This window comes from Ascidia mentula, chromosome 5 (assembly GCF_947561715.1).
Source record: "Ascidia mentula chromosome 5, kaAscMent1.1, whole genome shotgun sequence".
Taxonomy (NCBI): domain Eukaryota; kingdom Metazoa; phylum Chordata; class Ascidiacea; order Phlebobranchia; family Ascidiidae; genus Ascidia; species Ascidia mentula.
This window is the reverse complement of record NC_138570.1, coordinates 8,329,788-8,351,633: the sequence shown is the minus strand read 5'-3', so window position 1 is coordinate 8,351,633 and position 21,846 is coordinate 8,329,788. Positions and strand designations below refer to the sequence as shown.

At 40.7% G+C, this 21,846-nt stretch overlaps 3 protein-coding genes across 4 annotated transcripts; all 3 read right to left on the bottom strand.

Moving 5' to 3' along the window:
• Positions 1–11: 11 nt before the first annotated feature.
• LOC145903264 (uncharacterized) lies at positions 12–4,365 on the bottom strand. Its single transcript, XM_082991329.1, has 15 exons — positions 4,214–4,365; positions 4,062–4,144; positions 3,834–3,951; positions 3,660–3,755; positions 3,268–3,594; positions 2,979–3,091; positions 2,712–2,845; positions 2,441–2,549; positions 2,220–2,342; positions 1,908–2,074; positions 1,712–1,834; positions 1,529–1,654; positions 1,397–1,461; positions 1,095–1,255; positions 12–697 (listed from the first exon to the last, which is right to left on the bottom strand). Exons 1-15 carry the CDS (start codon positions 4,305–4,307, stop codon positions 203–205), a joined length of 2,334 nt encoding a protein of 777 aa, XP_082847455.1. The 5' UTR covers positions 4,308–4,365; the 3' UTR covers positions 12–202.
• Positions 4,366–5,467: 1,102 nt separating this feature from the next.
• On the bottom strand, positions 5,468–7,172 carry LOC145902563 (activator of basal transcription 1-like). Its single transcript, XM_082990585.1, has 3 exons — positions 6,961–7,172; positions 6,477–6,669; positions 5,468–6,220 (listed from the first exon to the last, which is right to left on the bottom strand). Exons 1-3 carry the CDS (start codon positions 7,118–7,120, stop codon positions 5,869–5,871), a joined length of 705 nt encoding a protein of 234 aa, XP_082846711.1. The 5' UTR covers positions 7,121–7,172; the 3' UTR covers positions 5,468–5,868.
• Positions 7,173–7,926: 754 nt separating this feature from the next.
• Positions 7,927–21,620, bottom strand: LOC145904053 (laminin subunit beta-1-like). 2 transcript variants are annotated; one of them, XM_082992276.1, is made up of 35 exons: positions 21,526–21,620; positions 21,407–21,466; positions 21,207–21,348; positions 21,010–21,145; positions 20,754–20,930; positions 20,531–20,694; positions 20,278–20,467; positions 19,888–19,914; positions 19,007–19,127; positions 18,054–18,242; positions 17,621–17,800; positions 17,401–17,513; positions 17,105–17,320; positions 16,776–16,928; positions 16,552–16,702; positions 16,243–16,352; positions 15,733–15,922; positions 15,352–15,495; positions 14,898–15,129; positions 14,531–14,694; positions 14,174–14,398; positions 13,780–13,994; positions 13,415–13,511; positions 12,151–12,342; positions 11,785–11,944; positions 11,475–11,659; positions 11,113–11,285; positions 10,970–11,038; positions 10,659–10,844; positions 10,433–10,571; positions 10,063–10,270; positions 9,671–9,812; positions 9,380–9,556; positions 9,136–9,280; positions 7,927–8,892 (listed from the first exon to the last, which is right to left on the bottom strand). In XM_082992276.1, the coding sequence occupies exons 2-35, from the start codon at positions 21,441–21,443 to the stop codon at positions 8,759–8,761; spliced, it is 5,283 nt and encodes a 1,760-aa protein (XP_082848402.1). In that variant the 5' UTR covers positions 21,444–21,466; positions 21,526–21,620; the 3' UTR covers positions 7,927–8,758. The 2 variants fall into 2 exon arrangements, with proteins under 2 accessions (XP_082848402.1, XP_082848403.1); XM_082992277.1 differs by lacking the exon at positions 19,888–19,914.
• Positions 21,621–21,846: the final 226 nt, after the last annotated feature.

The window sequence follows — 21,846 nt, the reverse complement described above, 5'->3', positions numbered from 1 at the left end:
TTAGCGCTGGAAGACAGTGATAGAAATAATAATTATAAAAATACTGCAATAAAAATACACAAAAATGATAAAAAGCATAAACGTACTATATGTCATGAAATTTGATGCGAACGAAAATATTACAGGCAAGTAAAAACAAGTGTTGTTGCCGATAAATATAAAAAAGAAAGCACTCGGGTGTCGCACTACATTGATGCAAAAATCAGTCATAAACAAAACAAGGATTTGCGGAGGAGTTTGGCAGAACATCAGTTAAATCCGACTCGTCATAAATTAACTTTCGCAGAGCATGTTCCTTAGCGAGTTGCCTTTGTGTCTCACTACCTAGATGCACGCGACGCGATTTTAGTCCAGTATCGTTATACGTGGTACGGGACCTCGACTTTTCTTTGCTTGAAGGCCTTAAAGTTTTCATTTCAATTGTATTCCCACTGTGTTTGGCAGTACCCCGAAGCTCCACGTTTACTTGCTTATCGCGGGGGTCCATTTCAAGGGCCCAATCCTTGTGGGCACCTTTTGATGAGGTAGACTGCGGAACAGTAAGCTGTCTTGTGTGCTTTGGACTACTGTATGTGTGAGGATTTCGGCGCCGAGCGGGCGATGGACTTTCGTCTACTCTTGAGAAAGAACTCGATGAATTTGCACGTTGATGGGTGTAAACTTGAGGAGTAATTGGTTCATCAAAATCACTAATTATCTGAAAAAAAGTCAAGAAAGTGTAACACATGTATTCCGTGGTTTACAAATTTTGACCTTTACCCTTAAAGTAATAGCGTGGGATTAAAGTTTTCCTTTAAAAATAGTTGACTGTTTGAAACAATAATCTTCATGCTTTGCAACACAAAAAATTGCACATCAAACATTTAAATTTCATTCAGTGAAAGTTCATTGTTAGAGCTCGTGGCGGTGACAAGTGGACAATGAAGTCTGTAGTTAAACTTTTTAGTTCCTTGCATTAGTGGAATCTCGAGTTTGTAACGATTACACAAATGCGAGCTAAATGTTTAGTAAACACTGTTGATGTGAGTAGTGGGGTGACAATGTACAGAAATTTGGTTCCATCCTTATATTCCACAATTGTAAAATCAACATACCGATTCTGATGGACTTCCCACTGAGCTTTCTTCGTTATCAATGGCCCGGACCACTGAAGTATCTAGATGATGTACATTTTCAGCAGCTGCCGCCAGTAACTTGTTTCTTTTGTGTTTTGTATGAGGATGGGGGGATCTACCTCTGGATTGTGTGTGGTGACCTAAATCACAAAATAAATTTAGGAAATTTGTCGTTTTTAATTCTCGCATGTTTTGGTTTTGTGTATTTTTTGAGCCATTTTTTTAAGGTATTTGCAACAAAACACAATATTACAAAAAATTAACAATTTAACAAAACTAACCTGGAGTGTTATAATATCCACTGTTGAACTGAGGCATTTCAACTTTAGCATTTTGATTGTTGCTGCTAAAATATAAAGTTTGACTTTAATATATGTACATTTCTCATTAACGTCCTAAAAGCAAGGACTCACCTGTTTCTGTGGGTTTTAATTTCCATCATTTCCAGGGATTCCGAGATACTAAACACTGGGACTTTAATGTGCTTTTGTTTAGTAGAGGGGGCAACATGAGTTGACACACCTTCCAGTGATACATGACTGAAACATGAATATTAAATTTAAAACCAGACAACTAGGTCATGAGGGGAATTATACCTGTTCTTCCTCTTTGGCTTTTCATCATTATCAGTTATATCACGATCACTGTAAGCACCATGTTCAGGAAGAGAAGACTTTTTATGTGTATGTGATTTCTGCAGGTCACCGTCACTAGCGCATCTATTGTTATGAAATACAATCAATTAACATCATGTTTGTATTTTAGACAGCTAATTTTACTCACAAACTTTACCTTAATTCGTGGTGGTTTGAGTCTTGGATAGAAGACATATGAATGCGAACATTTGGGTCACTATAAAAAGAAGGGTTTTCAACTCCTCTGTGGGCAATGATATCTTCCAAGGGCATTGCTTGCCGTGTGAGACCAAGAACATCATGTCTTTCTGTTTCATACGATTCCTGTGAAAGGTAGCAGCATGTTTTAGTCTTTAACCAAAATAAAGGTATTTATAGCATATTGCACCAATCAGATTGACTGTAAAAAGTAATTTATCTATGTGTTGTACATATTGTAGTCTAAAGCATAGCACATGATGAAGCAGACCTTCATTAGACGTTTTACTGCATCTGTCATTTTCAGTTCATGCGTTGCCAAAACTGGATCATGAGGAGTTTTCTTGCTTTTGTTACCAATAATAGACCGCTTGGGCCGAACACAAAGGCACACCTTTATAACAAAAGACCAGTTAATATAATGATAGACGGAGAGGTTTAAAAGGCGTCAGTTTTGTGTTCATGACACTTAAACGAAACTGGTTAACGTACTTGAATTGCACTTGAGGTAACAAGATGTTTTGAGACGTCTTTGTATTCGAGAGTGATTGGGTTTTTAAACTCCAGCTTCGCTTCCCTCTCAAGCCACTTGGCCACCATGCTGTCATGACAAATAGTATAACATACTAACTACTAAAATTCAACAACAAAACCTCAATAGTATCACAAATGTGGTTAGCAAACATGCTAAATTTGTTAGAAATACATACAGTGATTCTAAAATATACATGCATTATGTAAGGTTTGCTCTAAAGAATTGTACCTATGGTTGCCAGAGGCATTGTGTTCCCCTGGAAAAAGATGAATGGTATCAGATTTTCTCTGAAGAATTGGATTTGGACCAAACTCATCAGAAGGGATTATGGTGCTTTTGAGGTAGAGGTGAATGTTGGTACCCTATTTATATTTATATAAGAATTCTTACCGAACCATTATCCAAATGTAGCTTTGTTCAAACACTATACATGCTGGGTATTCACCTGACAATCACACCACACATAAAACAGGCACAATAATGTTTAAAACTCACCTTGGGCATTTGTGAAGCAGGTATTAAACTGATAAGGCGTATTTCCCATAGGCATAATTTAAATTCTTGTTTTTTGCTGTTGTATCGAAATGACATGACAAATTCTCCAGCATCTGCCAAACAATAAAACAAATATTTTTTTCTGTGTTCATACGTTTTTTCTTCCGAAAACATTTAAGTTAAAAGAATGTTAAATTTTAGCAAACTGTAAAATGTATTGTATAATTCCGTTATTTCCGAGAAGTTTATGTTGTAAAACACCACACAAAAAATCACTAAATTCACGTACTATCATCAGCTGTGGAACAAGAAGAGGAACCCAATGAAGTCAAACTTCCATATGAACTTCCTATTGATCGGACTGGTGAAGCAATACCATGATCACTTTTTCTATCATTCCAAGCTGATCTTTTCAGAATGGGAGATTGCTGTGTAGGTGATGCAAGGCCACTGTCAGTACTTTCAGAGTGTTTGGGTGCTGCAAAGCGGGCTTTTGACCCGATATCACTAGCTCGGTTGGGTGAACTGGAAATTTTTGGTTTTGTGATGGTTTGAACTTTTGGTTCTTCTTTCTGACTTGTTTTTGGAAAGATTTTGGTAAGCTTTTGCTTTTGGCCTGCCAAAGTTGACAAAAAATACAAATTAAAGTTCAAAACTGGCCTAAACTTTCCAATTACATACCATATCCATGTTGTTCAATTACTTTTAAACATTCTGCATCACTAGCAAGTGCATAGCAATCCTCTCCATTTTGATTTTTTTTGTCAGGTTTTCCTCCTAAACACACAAATAACAAAACATTGAATGTATAACAAAACGTAAAATGACATACAATAAAGTAAACTGCAAGCTTACCATTTTTAATTAAAACATCTAAGCATGCAGCATGTTCCTCAGAACAAGCATAATGAAGCGGAGTGTTGGCACTTACGTAATCCGGTTTGTTTGGATCTGAACCATGGTTAAGAAGTATCTATAAACACATGTAACCATAATGTGATAGCCTACATATACATCAAAGAAAGTATAGACCAGTATCTGTTTTACTAATTAAAAATACACAATATGTGCACTAAAAATTACCTGTACTATTTCTACATTTCCATTGTATGCTGCCTCATGTAAAGCACTCCACTCAAACAGCCCAATTGTGTCTGGATCATAACCTACAACAAATGAACATGAACACACTGAAATCCAAAATAAATTCTTCATCCTACTGTTAATATATTTACCTTGTTTCAAAGCAGTTTTGGTTGCCTCGATATCCCCTAACCTCACAGCAATGTGAAGTTCATTATCATCCAACTCAAGATCATCTTGTGTCATGTTACCTCTTGTTTGTTACTGTCACATCACTAATTTTTCTATCACAGCATTAACACCTTCTAATTTGCTTCTGTAATAGGCAACACCAGTGTTTGATACTTAAATCACAGCTCATACAAAACGTTCTGATACAAATTGCTATCTCGGACAATAGCTTTGCATCCACATTCACTGCTAAAAACTTTAAACAACAAATTTAATGGGGATAACGACCGTCATCCTCGTTATGTCGTTTACGATCCACCAACACGCGTCATTTCAACTCCACATTGGCCAAGATTTATTATAAAGCGCAAACAAAGAACTTCGCAGACACAGTAAAATTAGTAAAGCGCCATGAGAACAATACTGACGTCTTTGCGCAACAGCGCGAAGGTACATAGCCACGCACAACACACGGCTTTTGTGTTGGTAAACAGCGGTCGTCGTGTGCGCGAGGCCGTATCTTAACTTTTACGCGCTGTGTAATTTCGACTCATTGTTTGCAGTCAAGATGGCGATCGCCACTAGCAACACGCGCGCGAAAAAATGACAAGCACCGTGGCATGTGTACAGAGTGGGCATGTAAAGCTTACTACTTTTGTGTTTATCTAACGATAGCTCCATTGTCCGCAATCATTTTTTTCCTCATTTACAACGCTTCTGTTTGTAACCAAGGTTAGTTTGTACTGTAAGTGCAACTCTTCCTTATCGATACATTTGTGATTGTAATGCCGATATAAAACCAACCCAAATTATTGCACAATCAGCCAAGATACTGGTTTACAGAACGTAAATAATTCAATAAATTATGTTATATATTCTGTAAATCAGTATCTTGGATGATTTTGCAATAATCTAGGTCAGTTCTAGTAATCACTTTTTGCAAGAATTTTAGTGCCACGATCCAAGACTAATCAAAGTTGTCATTGGGAGATGTATGCTTTATATCAACATTTCTATACTGCACAACTATATGTGTCATTGTTACCAATCAATTCATTGCCACATGGCTTATTGTTGCTCGAGTCTACGGAAGTAAACGTTCTGTGAAATGAGTTATCGCTTTCGTTTTTCATAGTAAGCAAGATTTTTACATAGGTGATCGACTCAATAACCTTTGTGGCTTCATCGGTACTCTGTCCAAGCCATTTAATTTGCCGTCATATTTGTGAGGAAAATACAAGTGTTTTGATCAATTTAGAACCAAACAAAATACATCACCAGCAAACATTTACACCATCCAAAATATTTCTGTGTTTTAGCGCTAGGGGTTGCTTTCCTAAGCATGTGTCAAAAAACAGAAAATGTGAGTTGTAAGGATTCAACAAAGGTATCGCCACTACAAATTTTAATTTATGTTTTTTGTTTAATATTTTAGGGAAAGTTAAATAAAGTCATGTTAAAAATTGCCCTGCATCAACTTCCTTTAGAAATCTACGCTTATAGATAACTGCTTCTAAGCATTGAAAATTACAAACACGAATATGAAATTCAAAAAAAAAATCATTTTTTCATTATACCAAACTTAAGTTTGAACAGAACATATTTGATGCATACACACACACTCCACAACTCCATTTCAGCTAAAAATTTTACTTAAAACAACTTTTCGTTTCGGTACAGGACCAGAATTTAACTTTTCTGTATCTTGCACATTAGTTTGTAAAAGTTTAAGCTGTTGTTGTCGTCTTTGTTTATGTATTTCCTCAACAGTTTTCCTTTGCTTGAAGTGTTGTATATGTTTGCTTTCCTTCCAAACTTCACCCTTCTTTTCTTTCCTTTGCCTGATGCTGGCAAGTCGCTTGCTAGCTTCAACATTTGCTACAAATGCAGCAGTTTCCTTTCTGGCTTGGGTCAACTCCATTCTCGTTCTTTGTTTTTTTGTTTCCCTTTCATGAGCCAAATGTTCTGTTAGGTGTCGCCACTGAAACCTGAAAATAAAAAGCATATAACTCATTGGTATAGCCAGAGCCCCCTCCTGTGTTTTTATAACAAAGATTTGTAAGTTATGGTTTTCAAAATGTACACTAATTTTTTATTGAAACAAGAATGCATTTTAAGTTGAAAGACTTTTACTCACTTAAACCTACAAAGCATTTGTCCCCCACCAAAATTTTATCATTAGTTACCCCATTGATGTAACTTTCAATGACTTTTTGTGCTATGTTCAAGAATTATTAGCATTACCTGTGCAAATACTTAACATTCCACAAGTAATCAGAAAACTTGGACTTTTTCCCATCTTCAATAAGAGTGTTATTAAGAGTTAAAGCAAGTCTTTTTGCTATTGTTTTGTCTCCCATCTCAATCCACCCCTCTGTAAATGATCCTTTGTTGTACTTCGCTTTAAACTTTTTCTTCTTCTTGGATGGGATGTGTTCTTTAAAGACAAATGCACTTCATGAACCTTGGGCACCGATACAACTATAAGGGGTATTGAGTCAGGCACCCACAAGGTTTATCAAGTCAGGCATAAACATGCCGTCTCATGTGGTATGATTGCATATGTGTTACACTGAGGTTAACTGAACATACATTTTATTTTTACAGTAAATTTACTTAAACTGAACATACTGTTTATTTTTTGGGGGTGTTATATTTGTCATATCATAAACCCAGTATGGTAAAAGGTTGCCACTGACATACATAACTACAGTAAATAGTACAATACCGTCAGGTTGCAGGAAGATTCTTCCGACTTCACCATATTTTTCGAATAATTGTCTGATGTGGAATGGTGTCATGTTTGGGGGAATATAGCTGATGTAAATCAATCCTGGTACAATCGTTTTAGTAGTTGCTGTCGTTTCTGACTCGTCATCGGCAGACATTTTTAAATATGGCAAAGAGCCAGTTATTAAAACAAATATCCACAAAACAAAGACGAAGCTAAAAAATAAATAAAAGGTGATCAGCATGCGAAAAAAGTCCCCACGGTGTTTTTTTAATCCGCGCCACGAAGGTTCATTTTTAACTATGTTGTTGCATAAAAAATTAAAGTCCTTCAAAAATTATGATAATTGAGAGACACAAAATGCAAATAAACCTTACATTATCACCGTCCAACTCAGATATATTTTTATTGATAAATAGCTTGCACAATGAAATATTTTTCTTATTTCCACACATTCATCTTACTTTTCACGGCAAATACATTCCAAACTTCTGTGGAAGCGATGATATATTGAACAAGCTGTTGCAGATTTGCAAGTTAGTAAATATTACCACGGTAAGTAACGCAAACCAATTCTAATATCGAGCGAGAAATTTGAATATTGTTTATAGGGTAACCTTGCTTGTCTTGGTCAACAAACCTAAACGAGTTTTCCTTGGTGAGTTAGCTTGGAGTTGATACGCTGTCAACAAAACATAAAAAGGGTCGCGTGCGTATCACCCATATACCGATATCAGGCGCTTCAGATTTGAACAACCACGTACATCCCTACCAAGCCACAGTCAAAACAATTTTAAATGTTTCCATAAAATAATTTTTGAGAAGAAACGTGTTTCTGGACTTTGTCTGGTTGTTCAAATATATTATGAACTTCAAGGTAGGATGTATACCCTACCTACAGTGTAGGCTCATAAACCTGTTTTCCATTTTGGCTCTTTGGTTTTACAAAACACACGGAAAACGGCCGCTGCTGTTTTTTTTATTACATATACAAAACACAAAGCTTAAGAACATGCATCACTTGAAATGGACCTTCGACGGTTGCTACAAAGGGGTTAGCGCTACAGGAAATCAGCAAAAAGCAACAAAATCAAACGCATGCGGGGCCGTTTCTCGCACGAAATTATTAATCTCAAACGCTGGAAACACGAGCTTATGATAAATTAATACAAACATTATTAAATTTCAAAATTTCGTTCAAAAACACAAGCCTCCGCACGGCCAAAGCAGCGGCAACGAGCTGATAAACGATCCAAATCATTCAAAGTGAATCGCCGACCAGTTCAAAATTTTTTTTCTGTGGCGCTCGAGAGCTTTAGAAGTTTCTTGAGCTCTGAGACGCCGCGGCTTATTACTTCTGGGACAAACATTATATGGGCGTTCCGAATACAGCTATGTATAACCGTGAACGATCGAAATGATGACGAGAGGCACCTGTCGAATTTGGTAGCAATGATATAAAAAAATCTTACTATAGCGAAGTGTTTGAGAAAGAAATTACATAAGCGTGTACATGGGAGCAGAGGAGGCACTCAAATACTGATGCAATGCTGTAAGAAAGGCGTTTAGTTGGGTATTCCGCGCGAAGCAGAGTATAAGGGCTACAAGATAAGTGAAAGATGTATGTACAAATGAAAGCAGCTCTACAAAGTCCTATTTACATGAACGGGAAACTGTGCGATCGACAAAAAAACTTATTGTGTGACATTTGTTGGATATTCTGTGCATTTTATGTTGTGGAAATTACTTTATTCGTAATATTGTAATATGGTCGATCGTTGCCCCTCGCGCTGCGTTAGCAGGTGCGCAGGAATTCTTCTTTGTCCTGTATAGATGCGTAGAGCCGCTCGACCTCGGCAAGAAGGCGGTCCAGCTCGGCATCCTTGGCTGATAGCATTCGGTCGTAGTCGTTGAACTTAATCGATATTTCTGCAAAGAAAGAGGCGTATAACACCAGCTGTAAGTTCGCTATAAATTTCATTAAATTAACAAACATGGAAGAAGTTGCGTTGATGAAGAATTTCATGTAAAAGCTCTGAAAGACAAACCAGGCACCGCAACAAACAACCTGGCCTAAAATTGACCAGGTGACTTTCTTACACTAAAAGGGATACACTAACAACATGACAGCCCATGCACGACTGCACAGTCATCAAACAAGAATTCACGTACCATCAAGTTTGTTGGAGCTATCCGCAACTGTTCGTGCCAGGGCTTCCGCCTCTTCTCTCAGCGTCTGCAAACGATCTGTTTTTCCTTTTTTATTGTTGATTTCGTCGGTTGCACGCCGGATGAGGTCCGATTGCCCTTGCAAATTCTACAGACACAAAATAAATGTTTACGCAAAGCCAAGTTTGCATTAGCAAACAATAAACCAGCAAGAATGTAGTTTATTGTCAACATGTTTAACACTCACGTCAACAGCTGCTTGTGCATCGTCGTTTGCTTGCTGGGCTTTTCTAAGAACTTCGTCAAGTTCGAGTCGGTTGTCGGACATTTGGTTCTCCACGCCGGTCAACCGAGTGTCGAAGTCGCTCAGGCGGTTGGAGATGTCGGTCATTCTGTTGTTGATCACCATAGTGGCATTTTTAATCTGTAAATAAGATGAACAAATTTAATCAACACGACAGGGTATTCGGTAATACATACAACATTTTATTTATGAGTTTTTTACGGCCTAATAATACTGGTAAAAATGTTAACTTACCCTGCCAATATTCTGTTCAGCTGTGGTGATGTCTGAAGCTGCTTGGTTCTTGGCTTCTTCAGCGAGCAAGGAAGATTCCTCGGCCTGTTTAAGCGCTGTCGTCACAGCTTTGGCGTCATTTTCCACTGCCGATGCGGCCGCCCTACAAAGAAGCATTACATTTTACTGCCACAGTCAAATATATTGTTTGAACTTACAACAGAAAAAACGAAGCTGTCTATTAACGCAATAGTATAATGTTTTCCAACGCGTTCGGTATGGGTCAGTTTGTTTAGCGTCCAAAATTCTTTTCAATGATTTTTTTTACAATTTTGAGGACGTAAAAAAATTCTAACTCTTCACAGCTCCTGCAGAAAAGGGTAAATCATATCTTCCCCATGTTAGTAACTTACTGTGCCCTGTTGGCGTCCACCAAGAGCTGGTTGGTTCTCGCCAGGTCATCTGCTGTGCTCGCGAGAAGCTCATCAACGTTTGGAAGGCCGCCGACCAAGTCGCGGATATCAAGAGCTAATTGGTCGATCTCGTCACGAGTCACTGGTAAATTAAGCTCGAGCACCCGGTTGGCGATAACTCGGATATCGTTTGGATCAGCTCTCTCACCTGTAGAATATGACAATAAATGTTGTGGACAATAAGAAAGGACAATATTAGCAAACCAAAAACGGACACCATTTGCTTCTTTATTGATATTTTTCAACGAAATAGTGAGGATTTAAAATGAATTTCCGTGTGTGTGGTCAAATTAAAAATTTTGTTCCTTACTGGATAAGAAGCTTCGGATATTCTGAATCAAAGTTCTGATCTCTGTGTTCTTCGTCCTGATGGTACTTTCCACTTCCTGTGCGCGATCTTTTGCGGTCTGCGCCTCGTTCTTTGCTTGTTGAGCATTTGCCTTCGCAACCTGACGAACATACAGGTGTGGTTAAGCGTAAGAACAAGACTCTATGTTCAATATTTTTCATCTGTCACTCTTAAAAAAGCAAAATACCTCGACGCGGCTTCGTAAGTCGCCAGTCTCATCAGAAATACGGTTCAGGGTTTCCTGTGTTTTTTGGGCGCGGTCCTTGGCGTCGTTGGCGGCCTGTGCTGCTCCTTTACATCCAATACCACCGCACGTGTCGCAACCCGCACCTCCGCAAGTCTCGTCGCAGCCTTCTGTCGCTTTTCCGCAAATCTGGAGGCAAAATATTTTAAATGTCAACTGAGCTAAATTGAAAGCAAAATATTAAGATTTAACACGAAAAAAAAACATCCAAAAAATTATATAAATACTGTGTCAGCAGGAACTAGTGATCTTACGTCTTTGTTCAATTCCGAAATAGTGAGTTCATCAACGTCAGCTTTGCGGCTTTCCAAGTCCATCTCCACCTACAAATCACAAAAACCCATTTCAAAAACGTAACAAAAACGAGCATAAATCAGCGCTTATTTCTTGATCTTACCTGCGCAATATTGATATTGAATTCCTCCTTCTTGTCGGTTAGTGACGCCTCAACATCGCTTCTCACTTGTTGGGATTGTTCCACGAGACTACCGGATTCAGTAGAGGCAACTTCGGCTTCCTTCAAGTATTCAGAAGATGCAGCAAAGGAGTCCTCCACTTGTTTGAATGCGGCTGAAAATGGAAAAAAATGAAATGATTGTTTATATTCACAGGAACTATTGTGTGACCATTGAGGCAGCTGAACTAAAATTGAATATTCTAGAGACACAAATTCTTCTAACTGGACATACAAATAAATTTATGCTCTATTTATAACACTTTGTACAAGTTGGCAGTCTAAAGATAATAATTTTAACTTACCGACAGGCGACACTCGACTGATATTCTGTTTTTGTTCGCGCAGGGTTGCCAGTTTGTCCTTTACGGCCTTTGCCTGTGCATCCAATCTTGTCATGTTTTTCTTGACCGCGACATCGTCGGACCGAATCTCAGCCATGGATTTTTCGAGGTCAACCAAACGATCTTGTTGCACAGCGGTCTTGTTCCTGCGAAATAAGTCACATAGGTTGGTGGATAAGTTTCAAATCCTTTGTTCTTGTGATAAGTTTCAAAACACGCATGCGGAAATCCCTTGCATTCTGCCACTGGATTACATTGCTAGCTATCTTACTTGATTAAGTCAACTAGAGAGGCGACGCTGTCCTCCTGGTCTTGCTGTGGAGGTGGTGGGGGAAGGTTGCTTTCAATTTCTTCAAACTCCTTGTCATAAATTCCGGTGATTCCAGTTTCGCCGATGGACTTCGCTTTGCTTATAGCCCGTTCGGTGCGTTCTAAAAAGAAATCAAATTTAAGATATTGAGCAGAGGCTGCTTCGAGGCTGTCTTAAACCATCGTGTAAACGGAGTTACTGTCACGACTTTTATACACAGCACCCGATTTTCTCTAAACGTTGCTCTCAGTGTTATACGTATACGAGAAGGTTGTTGGTTACTAACGCGTGAACCGATATTTGGCGATTAATAACGACTTCACTCACCTCTCAAACCGTCAATGATGTCATCCCAGTTGTTAAAGCATTCTCCGCATGCCTCGCAGTTGGGTACTTCTCCTGTGAACCCACGTAGACAGTGGTCGCATCGTCGTCCGCCCGCGCCTTCGACGCAGTCGCATTGGCCAGTGGAAGGATTACACTGACTCGACTTGGAGCCCGCCATGTTGCAATCACAAGCTGCAGTAGGATAAGCGAAAAAAAACGGTCAAGTTTTATGAAAATGTGTTTGACATTTTCACGGGAAAATCAACATACAACACCATTGAGGGTAGGAAAAATGCATTGTTTGTAATTGAAACAAACTTTTTTGTAAATACATAAATCAGCATCATTTTCAAATTTGCCTGATCAGCTGGGCCAAATTAGGCGCGATGCAAAATCATAAAGTCGACACATATTCATGCGATTCCCAATTAGGCATGACTCAAATTTTCTTGAGATTGTCCGACAAACAGATTTAGAAATTACGAAGAACAGGATTGAATGATCAATGAGCATGCGAGGTTTTCTATAGCACAGGCATTTGGTGTGAATGTGTGTGTACCAGATCAATCGGTTGTTGTGGTAGATGCAGTTCAAAGCAACGGCACCGAGAATTACGGGTTCAATTGAGGGGTTGCAAGGCGGATGCCAGCGTTTACCCAAGGGAGAACCAGTTGAAGCGACCGAACCAGCAGTGGTCGACACTGAAGTTTGCGGATCAGCGGCTGTTGTCAACCGGCCGCTTGGAGTACTGGATAAGGCCGCTGTGTTGACGGACGATGACGTTGTTTGACCGCCAACATCAGCGTCGGTCCAAGAACCAACACCATTTGTTGTGGTTGTTATTACAACTGGGGTGCTCGTGGTGGTAGCCACTAATGGAGGTAACTCGTCACAACCAGCATCGCCTCTGGCGCTACACGGGGTTGTGCTTTTCACCAGAGGGGCGCCAGTTGGCGTCGGCACGTCTGGGCTTGGGGTGCTTGTAGGTATGTATGTAGGTTGCTCTACGCTCGTAGCGGGGGTGGCAGCTGTTGTGGTGGCGTCTAAATAAGCCCAAAGCCATGTCACCTAAACCAAACCTACACCCAAACGCATTGCTGTTTGGTTGGTTGTGGTTGCTGCTACTGCGCGGGCCTGTTTTGGTGAGCTTGCAAGTGCTCGGTACAGCGCTCAATTTGCATCACGTGCGGTAAATGATAAGGTGGCTGGCTGAAACTAAGGGGCGAATTTTGGAAAGCATGCGAACTAGACAAGCTGGACTTACCGTAACACTGCTGGTTGGGATTACCGAAATGTCCGTCAGCGCAGTCGTTGCAAGTTCGTCCACCGAATCCCTCATTACACTGGCACTGACCAGTGAACTGTAAAGGAAATGCGGCCAACTTTTAGACTCATTGACGATATTTTTTGGTAATTGGCTTCGGAAAACACGCGTATCTCTAAGCGTTGAACATATTATACCTTAACCAGTTGTCGCTACCTTGTACATAGATACGCAGAAGAATAGAAAAATCCTTAAAATTTGTCGTGTTGTTGAGGTGAATTATGCGAGAAATTAAACCTGGCAGTTATATTTCCTACCTGGCTAATTGTTATACAATAAAAATTGGCGTGGTCGGAAATACTTACCTCGTTGCAGGATGGGCCCTTGGAATTCGCCAGGTTGCAATCGCACGGGTCGCATCCCTCACCACCTGCAAGACGCCAGTGATTGGGGTGGCACTGATCGCAAGTCCTTCCTCCGACATTGGGCAAGCAGGAGCATTGACCAGTTGTGACGTCACAATGACACTGGTCTCCCTCGCACTGTGATTGGTCGGTTCCAAGAATGTTGCAAGAGCAGGCTGCAAAGAAAGACAGTCAAATTTGTCAAGCTTCAACCAAATATAACTTAATTTCGGCCATTAAATTGGCAAATATGCAGTGTATTATGTTTACAAAATTCCTAAGTGTCATTATAGGATGTGCACGCGATTGCAAAACTGCCTGACACAAAGAAAATGGAAACAATTCAATTACCAACCTCTGCATGTCTTGTCAAAGGCACTTCCGTAGTAGAAGTCTTTACATCTTTCGCAGTGCGGACCAGCTGTGTCGTAGAGACAACCAGTGCAAACACCAGTGGCGGCATCGCAGGCGCCCTGGTCGAGTGGATCGATGTTTCCGTTGCAATCGCACTCTTTGCAAAGACCGTTCGTCTGGTGGGGGTTTCCCCAATAGGCCGGAGCACAGCGGTCGCAACGAACACCTGATAAACCAAACATAATGATGGCATTTTTCAGGAGAGTTGATAACTTAACACACAACATTTAGGGCCTGTTTAAGTATGCATAAAAAATAGGCTTTACGTGCAGTAGAAATCTCGTTGACATTGTCTTACCGGCATATCCTGGAAGACAATAACACGTGACTTGTCCGGTGACTTGGTCTTGGCGACATCCACTGGCGAACTGCCGAGCACTGTCGGGGCCATCGGGGCACATGCACGCCTTGCATTGGTCTGCGCTGCCTAACAACGGGTTGCCGTAATAACCGGTGATGCACCTGCAAAAGTGGTTTTGATGAAGACTAGTTTATCACCTGTGGAAGTTCATATGTAGACAATTGTAACTGTTCTTATGTAAATTTGACTAGTTTCGTTCAGTTCGCCATGTTCATCCATTACACTGCGGTTTACCTAACGCAACACTGCATAACTGGAAAGGGACCAAGTTGAAAACAGTAAACAAATAATTTAAACTACTTACACGTCGCAGTGATCGCCCATGGTGTGGTCGCGACATCCAATACAGACGCCAGTATTCTGGTCGCATATATCAGCGTGTCCGTTGCAGATGCATCTCGGGCAGGCTGGGAAGTTGTAGTGGCCAGCCTTGCACTGATCGCAACGACGTCCAAACACTCCGGGCAAACAGTGGCATTGTCCGCTTGCAGCGTCACAGAAGTCGTTCTGGGAGCCTCGAGAGTCGCAGTTGCACTCTACAGAGACGGGGAAAGCGGTGTATTTACATGTAGTTAGTATTGTTTGGCTTAAACGCAATCGTTAAGAACGTAAAGAAATAAAATTTGTCAGTGCTTAGTCAAATTGTACAAAGATTCCTGATCTAAAAAAATCTAAAAAAAATGTAGAAGTCGACGATGTATAAATCACCCTACAGCGTTTTTTTTTATGAAATCTGCCCCACAAAACCTAATACCAACCTCTGCATCCAGATGGTCCAAATCCGTACGTTCCAGGTGCACAACGGTCGCATCTCCGTCCAATTACATTCGGTTTGCACAAGCACTGACCTCCCCATGAATCGCATATTGAGCTCTCGCTTCCCTGGGGATCGCAGTCGCATGCTGCACAAAAAAATTCATTCAAAACATTTTCGCGTGAAAACAAATCAAAAAAGTGACAAACTATCTATGACAAAATTACTAAAAGAATTATTTGCCAATCTTAATTAAAGCGGATTCAAACTGAATGTTTTAGGTAATAGTGTTAATGGGTTAAAGTGTGCTTGGGCATAATGGTATCATATGACCAACTATACTATAGCAGAGTAGTTCCATGGACCACACAGCCAACAAACTAACGTTGTGCTCCGTCATGAATTATAGAGGACATTGAGAAGAGAAGTCCAGCGCATTCCTCGTGAGGTTCACGGTTAGGAACGTACATCTCCCCATCCAAGCATTCAAGTTCCGTAAATTGACGTTCACGTTGTCGGCCTTCCTCTGTACCGTAGAACATATCCAGACTGGAGTGCACGGGAACGACAATCAGCTGCAGATATTTTTTGGTAAAACAAACTTTACTCCCAACACGTACGTAGCAACTCGTAACAATAATAAACGAGGCAATTTAGACCACGGGTAATGAAGTTAACAACACGTGCCAGAAAGTAAATCATAAATGAGAAATGTTTTCAGAATATATCTATTGACCACATAACCCATTGAATTAATAATCAGATTGAACTGTTTACAGTCAGGATGTTAAAATGGTTGCTGACAATGACCAGTAACCGCTGATTGACAACACAATTAAGAACACATTAGTATTGCCGCCTTTAAGGGAGGAAGATAAGGACAATATTCACATACCGAGTCGATAAGAATGTCAGGAGTGGGGCTGCCAGGTACCCGCTCGCGTTGGTATCGACGCATATCCAGCACCACGCGATAAGTGTAGTCTCTCTCCAAGCAGATAACACCTACAACAAAGAAACGAAATCTATGTTTGTGATTTCCAAATCCAAACCTTAACAACTACAAGCTAGCTAAATTAACAAGATTCGTCCAAATACAGATTGTTCCAGTACCTTTCCACAAACAGTATCTTTTTTTAAATCACCAATAAAATGGAGCAGCAAAAATAGAGTATTTTTTCAAAGAAATGTTCATGTTTTTTACCAAGAATGGAATGAGTGGTTGGAGGTCCGGGCAGTGACGTCATCCAGTGGTCGTCTTCCGGTCGTGTGTTTCCGCATGGGCTTGAGGTGGGGATGCTCCCACGGTTCGGGCGATCGATGGTGATGTCCACAAATTGCCAAACGTCCGGCATCTGAGGCAAAATCAATTTAAGACATGGCACCAACGTTTAGTAATGATTCACTGTTTGTATGAATTCAACTCACGTTTGATTGGTATCGCAGGATGAGATTATAGTCCATAGATCGGGGAAGGTCCCGGACGATAAAGGTAATCACACCTTCCTCTTGCACAATGACGTAACCGTCTCCAGTCCAAGTGACTGGTGGGGAATGCTTTCTCTTGTCCTCGTAGCCTCCCTGCAAAACGATACATTTTCTTAAAAATCAATCATTCTACAAAAAATATTTTATTGTGTCTGTAATCCGCTGGGTAGACACTTTCGAATTATAATCAAAATAACCTTATGTGTGCGTTACCCGCATATTCCAAAGCACCTCCCTCAACATTACAGTATTCATATACACGAAACTACCTGTTGGATTTCGGCCTCTTCGGCTTCAAAGATATAATGATCAAGTCCGGGCAAGAAGTTTCCAGGAGTGACAAAATCGCATCGCCTTCTTTCAATGTGGGGTCGGCAATTGCACCGACCAGTTCTCTGGTCACAATCGTTGTCATAGGAACCACCAATGTCGCAGTCACACTCGCTGCATCCCGTCGGGACAGCACTCATGCCCCAGGTTTGCGGCTGAAAGAGAAAACAGGTTGTTGCAGATCTTATGGCGTTGATTCGATTTTTTCGGAAGCAACAAATCAAGTCCAACTTACCACACACATATCGCATCGCCTGCCAGTTGTGTGGCGCTTGCAGATGCATTGTCCGGTCCGACTGTCGCAGGTATTTGGGCCCGAAAGGGTTCCCAAAGAGTCGCAATCACATTCTGTTACAACGTGTCAATTAAATAGTTGTCTAATTTTATGGCGTTTCTCCACCTCACCATCTGCACTTTTAACCCAAAAAACAATCTCCATTCACACAAGTAAATACCTGTACAGCCGTCTGGGTTGTTCGCGTCCAAACCGTAGTAACCAGGCTTGCAGCGGTCGCATCGTGGACCTTCCACATTGGCCTTGCAACGACATTGGCCGGCTATCATGCCCAGCGAGGCGTCGGTGCGTCCGTCGCACACACCCCCCTCCAACGACCCGGCCACCTCACAATCGCATGCTTTTACAAAAACACACAACATAAACACATCACCGATTGCACTTTGTGAAAATTCTTTGTCTTCATAACCTTAAGAAGCTACATCGCAAAGGGAGTATATTCCAACTCCGTTTACAATTTACACATCTGTTTTAACCGGCAACCATAGAGTTTACTGACTGCGAATTTAGATAAATTTCTCGAATAATTTAACCTATTGTTTCATTATATGTTCCTATGTTGGACACAAAATCACCAAAGTACCACAAAGTACCTGCGCAAACAGTGGGGTCCCGCACGTCCTTGTTGGGGTCCTGGAAGTAGTAAGGGGCACATTGCTCACAGTTACGCCCCACAGTGTTGTGTTGGCAATTTTCGCAAACTCCACCCGATATTCCGCTTGTAGCCTCGTAAACAGCTTGGTCGAAATGGCACTCCGTTGCGTGGTTATTGCAGTTACATGCTGTAGAAATAGAATAATGAAATAAAATCTTACAGAAAACCAAGATTGTTTTTTGTAACGGGGCCAAAGTGACTAATTGAGGGATGAAACGTCGCACCGCCACCAAAACAATTATGTCGTTATAGTCCCGATGTATAGTCGCTCAATTGTTTATGACAATTCAATCGAAAGTGTCATATACAGGAGTAATTTCAGCTTTGCTTCAAACAATTGCCCCGCCTGTCACATACGTGCGATTGTTATCTCGTCGCAAAAGCAACTTCAAAGAATTTTGTGTGACCGAGAAACCCAGTTAACAGCGCGTGACTACTTTTATCACTGCCGTTTTGCTCTTGGGTGCAAGTGTGCCAATTACACAAAGGCGCTAAAAGCCTGTTTACTATGGACAGACTGTTGTTTGAAGACAGCAACAGTTTCAGTCCTCAATACGATGACAAAATTGCTTTTACACGTAACCCATAAAAAGAATAATTTCCCAATCACGGGAAATGCGTGGAAACCAACCAGCAACGTGAATCGACTGGGCGCCTTCCGCGGAGGAAACCGAACTAAGCACTGCGGGCAATAACGCTCATATAGCTGGGACGATTGTCCGCCATTGGAAGCACTTAACAACAGGAAACATCGACCTTGCGCCATACAATTACGCTCGGCTCGCTCATTCAAGACATTTAACGTTGCGCATTCATAAGGATCATGTATTCACGTATATATACTTGTCACAATATTTGTAATATGATATCTGTGTTTTTTCGCGCGCTTACGTTTGCATTCGTGTGGCATGCCTGCTTCAGCAGGTCTCCAGGGCTGGTCTTGGTAGAATGGAAGGCACTGCTCACAGTTTAATCCGACGGTGTTGTGTTGGCACTGACATCTCCCGTGAACCTGTTTGGCACATCACCAAGTTAGTAACAGTTTTTGTTAGTGTTTTGGCTTAGTAATGAAGGCAAGAGAGCCTCCGCCTTTGTCCGTTATCACCAAAGCGAGATACGCCAAATGGTATCTGTATTATGTTATTTATTTCCAACCATTTATGTGGGAACATGCACTTCTGGCGGAGACTGGTTTACCTCCTACGTTTCGCATTCCACTGCGACCTATTCAAACCGCAACGACACACAAACGCTAATTGAAAGTAAAAAAAAAACGCTAATTGAAGTAAAAATCAGTAGAACCATCACGGTTTTTTACCATGCATGATTGGTCGATTGACTATGGAAAGCAATACAAAGTGTTGTTAGCAAGCAATCAAGTGTTGCGGCCCTAACAGGTGGCTACAACTCCCTCTGACAATGCGACCGACCTTGTGCCCTTTCATAACAGTGTGACTACATGCACAAGAATCATTTAATCAAAGTGTGTGAATGAGCACATGATCGTTTTTAAGTACCACAAATGTTTTTTGCATACACACATGAACACCTGTGCAGTATGCCGATTGAATTTTTAGGTGGACAAACAATTACAACTTAGCCAATTTCACAATAGAAAACAATTACACGCAGCAAAAAATCGAAAGTGGTCTGATTTAGCCACAAAATGGATGACTTGGAGTGTAACCATGCTAATTGTCCCATTATTTATATGTTGCATGATATTGGTCTGCAATCCAAGCAGGCGTTCCTGAAACGTGACCAGTACTTACTCTATGTTGTCCAGTCTCGCTTTCATACTGCAATGGTTGGTTGAGTGAGTTGAAACAGTTAAAAACAAAAGCAAAGCAAAAAGCCATAACAGCAGTTTGAAGAATAAAGGTAATTGCTAATAAAGCTGAAAAGCTTGTCTACGACATGTCAATTAGACAATCAACCTTACATTCAGTGAGCAGTGTTAGAACTGCCATTTCCACACCTAAAATGATCATTACCTCTGTCTTTGGAGACCTTATTCCCTGTAGCAATAACACATGGCTGTGGTAAGCAGCAACTGTGCTTGGTTAGCAAAACATAAATTGCCAGATCTAATATAATGTTTTTCTTTTACTTGAAAAATGTCACCCCTCACTGTATAAAATATCATCAGATATGTAACATACCATGACTCTGGCGATATCACTATTGCTGGTGGTGGTTCCATCAATTGGGGTACACTCGTCAGCATGTCCATAACAGAAGCAGTTTCCACGAACAATGAGTTCATAAAGAGCATAGTAATATTTGTTCTTGATGCCTGGGCGTGAGTCCAAAAGATCATCTCCCAGAGTGTGAAGTTCAGTGAAATTAATTCTGTGGCACATTTACAGAATTTTATCCAAAATGTTTTGATTCTCAATCTTAAATTGAACTGACCTAAGGTTAGTAATTTTCAAAAGGTTTTGAATTCTTGGACTATATGGATCATCAATTTGAATGAAAGGCGGGAGGACTTTGAAGATAACTTCTCCACCATTGGATGGTTCTATTTTGGAATATCTTTCATCACAAACAATGTCATCAATTTCACGTGGGGGAGTCTGAAAAAAATGAGAATTTGTTAGTGCTGTAACAATGCAAGTTTTAAAACAAAACACACATTTGGAATTCCTGGAAATGATTTCAAGCAATCGTATGCGAAGTATCTGTAAATTGTCCAAGTTTTTCCAAAATCCATGGATCTTTCAATCAGCATGGCAGCTGGTCTAAATGTTTTGAAGGTCATAATGAGATGAGTAAACTGGAATTCAGCTTCCAAGTCAAACTGAAGGGAAACCTGGTGATGAAAAAAAAAGCATGAATTATGTTCCATTGGATTAAAAAATGTGTGACAAAATAAAAAGATAGGTATTTACCGCCTGTTTACCACTTTCCGATTGCCACCAAGCAGACTCACGGTCACCAAATGTAGTAATGACATTTTGGACAGGGTGGCTCTTGTTGGGGTTGCTGGCATCACAAGTAAAGCATTTTTGGACATCTTTGAGATGACTGAAAATATCTGCGTGGTTAAAGGCGCCATTGGTCATGGCAAACAGTCAATATCCCATACCTCACTATGCAAAAACGTTCATGGCGTTTCGTTCCACAAGTGGAAGACGCACTGAGCATGTCTCCACGGCCGACGAGTAAATCACCAGTGCTTGGAAAGCAGCTGCCTCCCACACAACCTTGGCCTTGTGCATAGCTCAAACCTTAAAATAAATTGCGTATTTAAATCTATTGATATTACCTACTAACGCACTAGCTTACCTAGTACAAGAACTGATATCCCTAACAGGTACCTCATTTTCTGGCTTCGGTACTCTTTATCTGCGCAACATGAACGTACGTTTAAAAACTGCATGTTTGTGACAATGTAACGCACTTACTTTCTTGTATTTTGCGCAGTTGTTCTTCTATTAAACACGAAACTGAGTCGTCTCTAACGCTCGAGCTCTTCTGAACTTTGCAGAGCAATCCCCTATAAAGTTACAACAAAGCGGCCCCTTTTTCTATTTTCTCCACACCCTGACTGCCGCAACCTTCTTCGCCTCAGACAGCGACAGAATTTCCGGTGTCTGGCTGCGAAGGCGCGAGGCGTATCTTGGTATCTAGCAGTTAAATGGGTCACCCACCATCTTCTACCTGGCGTCTGAAGGCATTAAAAGACAATACTGCCTAAACCTGAATAAAAACAGACGGCTTTTCGC

What these genes read in the sequence shown, in the direction of transcription:
- LOC145903264 (XM_082991329.1), bottom strand. Translation starts at nt 4,307, where the DNA reads ATGACACAAGATGATCTTGAGTTGGATGATAATGAACTTCACATTGCT. An exon ending in GAAATGTAGAAATAGTACAG is followed by an intron (nt 3,952 to 4,061) that starts GTAATTTTTAGT and finishes ATGTGTTTATAG; the next exon opens with ATACTTCTTAACCATGGTTC. An exon ending in ATTAAAACCCACAGAAACAG is followed by an intron (nt 1,462 to 1,528) that starts GTGAGTCCTTGC and finishes TTTATATTTTAG; the next exon opens with CAGCAACAATCAAAATGCTA.
- LOC145902563 (XM_082990585.1), bottom strand. Translation starts at nt 7,120, where the DNA reads ATGTCTGCCGATGACGAGTCAGAAACGACAGCAACTACTAAAACGATT. An exon ending in AATCTTCCTGCAACCTGACG is followed by an intron (nt 6,670 to 6,960) that starts GTATTGTACTAT and finishes TTGTCTTTAAAG; the next exon opens with AACACATCCCATCCAAGAAG. An exon ending in AATGTTAAGTATTTGCACAG is followed by an intron (nt 6,221 to 6,476) that starts GTAATGCTAATA and finishes TTTTATTTTCAG; the next exon opens with GTTTCAGTGGCGACACCTAA.
- LOC145904053 (XM_082992276.1), bottom strand. Translation starts at nt 21,443, where the DNA reads ATGAGGTACCTGTTAGGGATATCAGTTCTTGTACTAG. An exon ending in TCCTGCGATACCAATCAAAC is followed by an intron (nt 16,703 to 16,775) that starts GTGAGTTGAATT and finishes ATTTTGCCTCAG; the next exon opens with ATGCCGGACGTTTGGCAATT. An exon ending in TTTCGGAATTGAACAAAGAC is followed by an intron (nt 10,845 to 10,969) that starts GTAAGATCACTA and finishes TTTTGCCTCCAG; the next exon opens with ATTTGCGGAAAAGCGACAGA.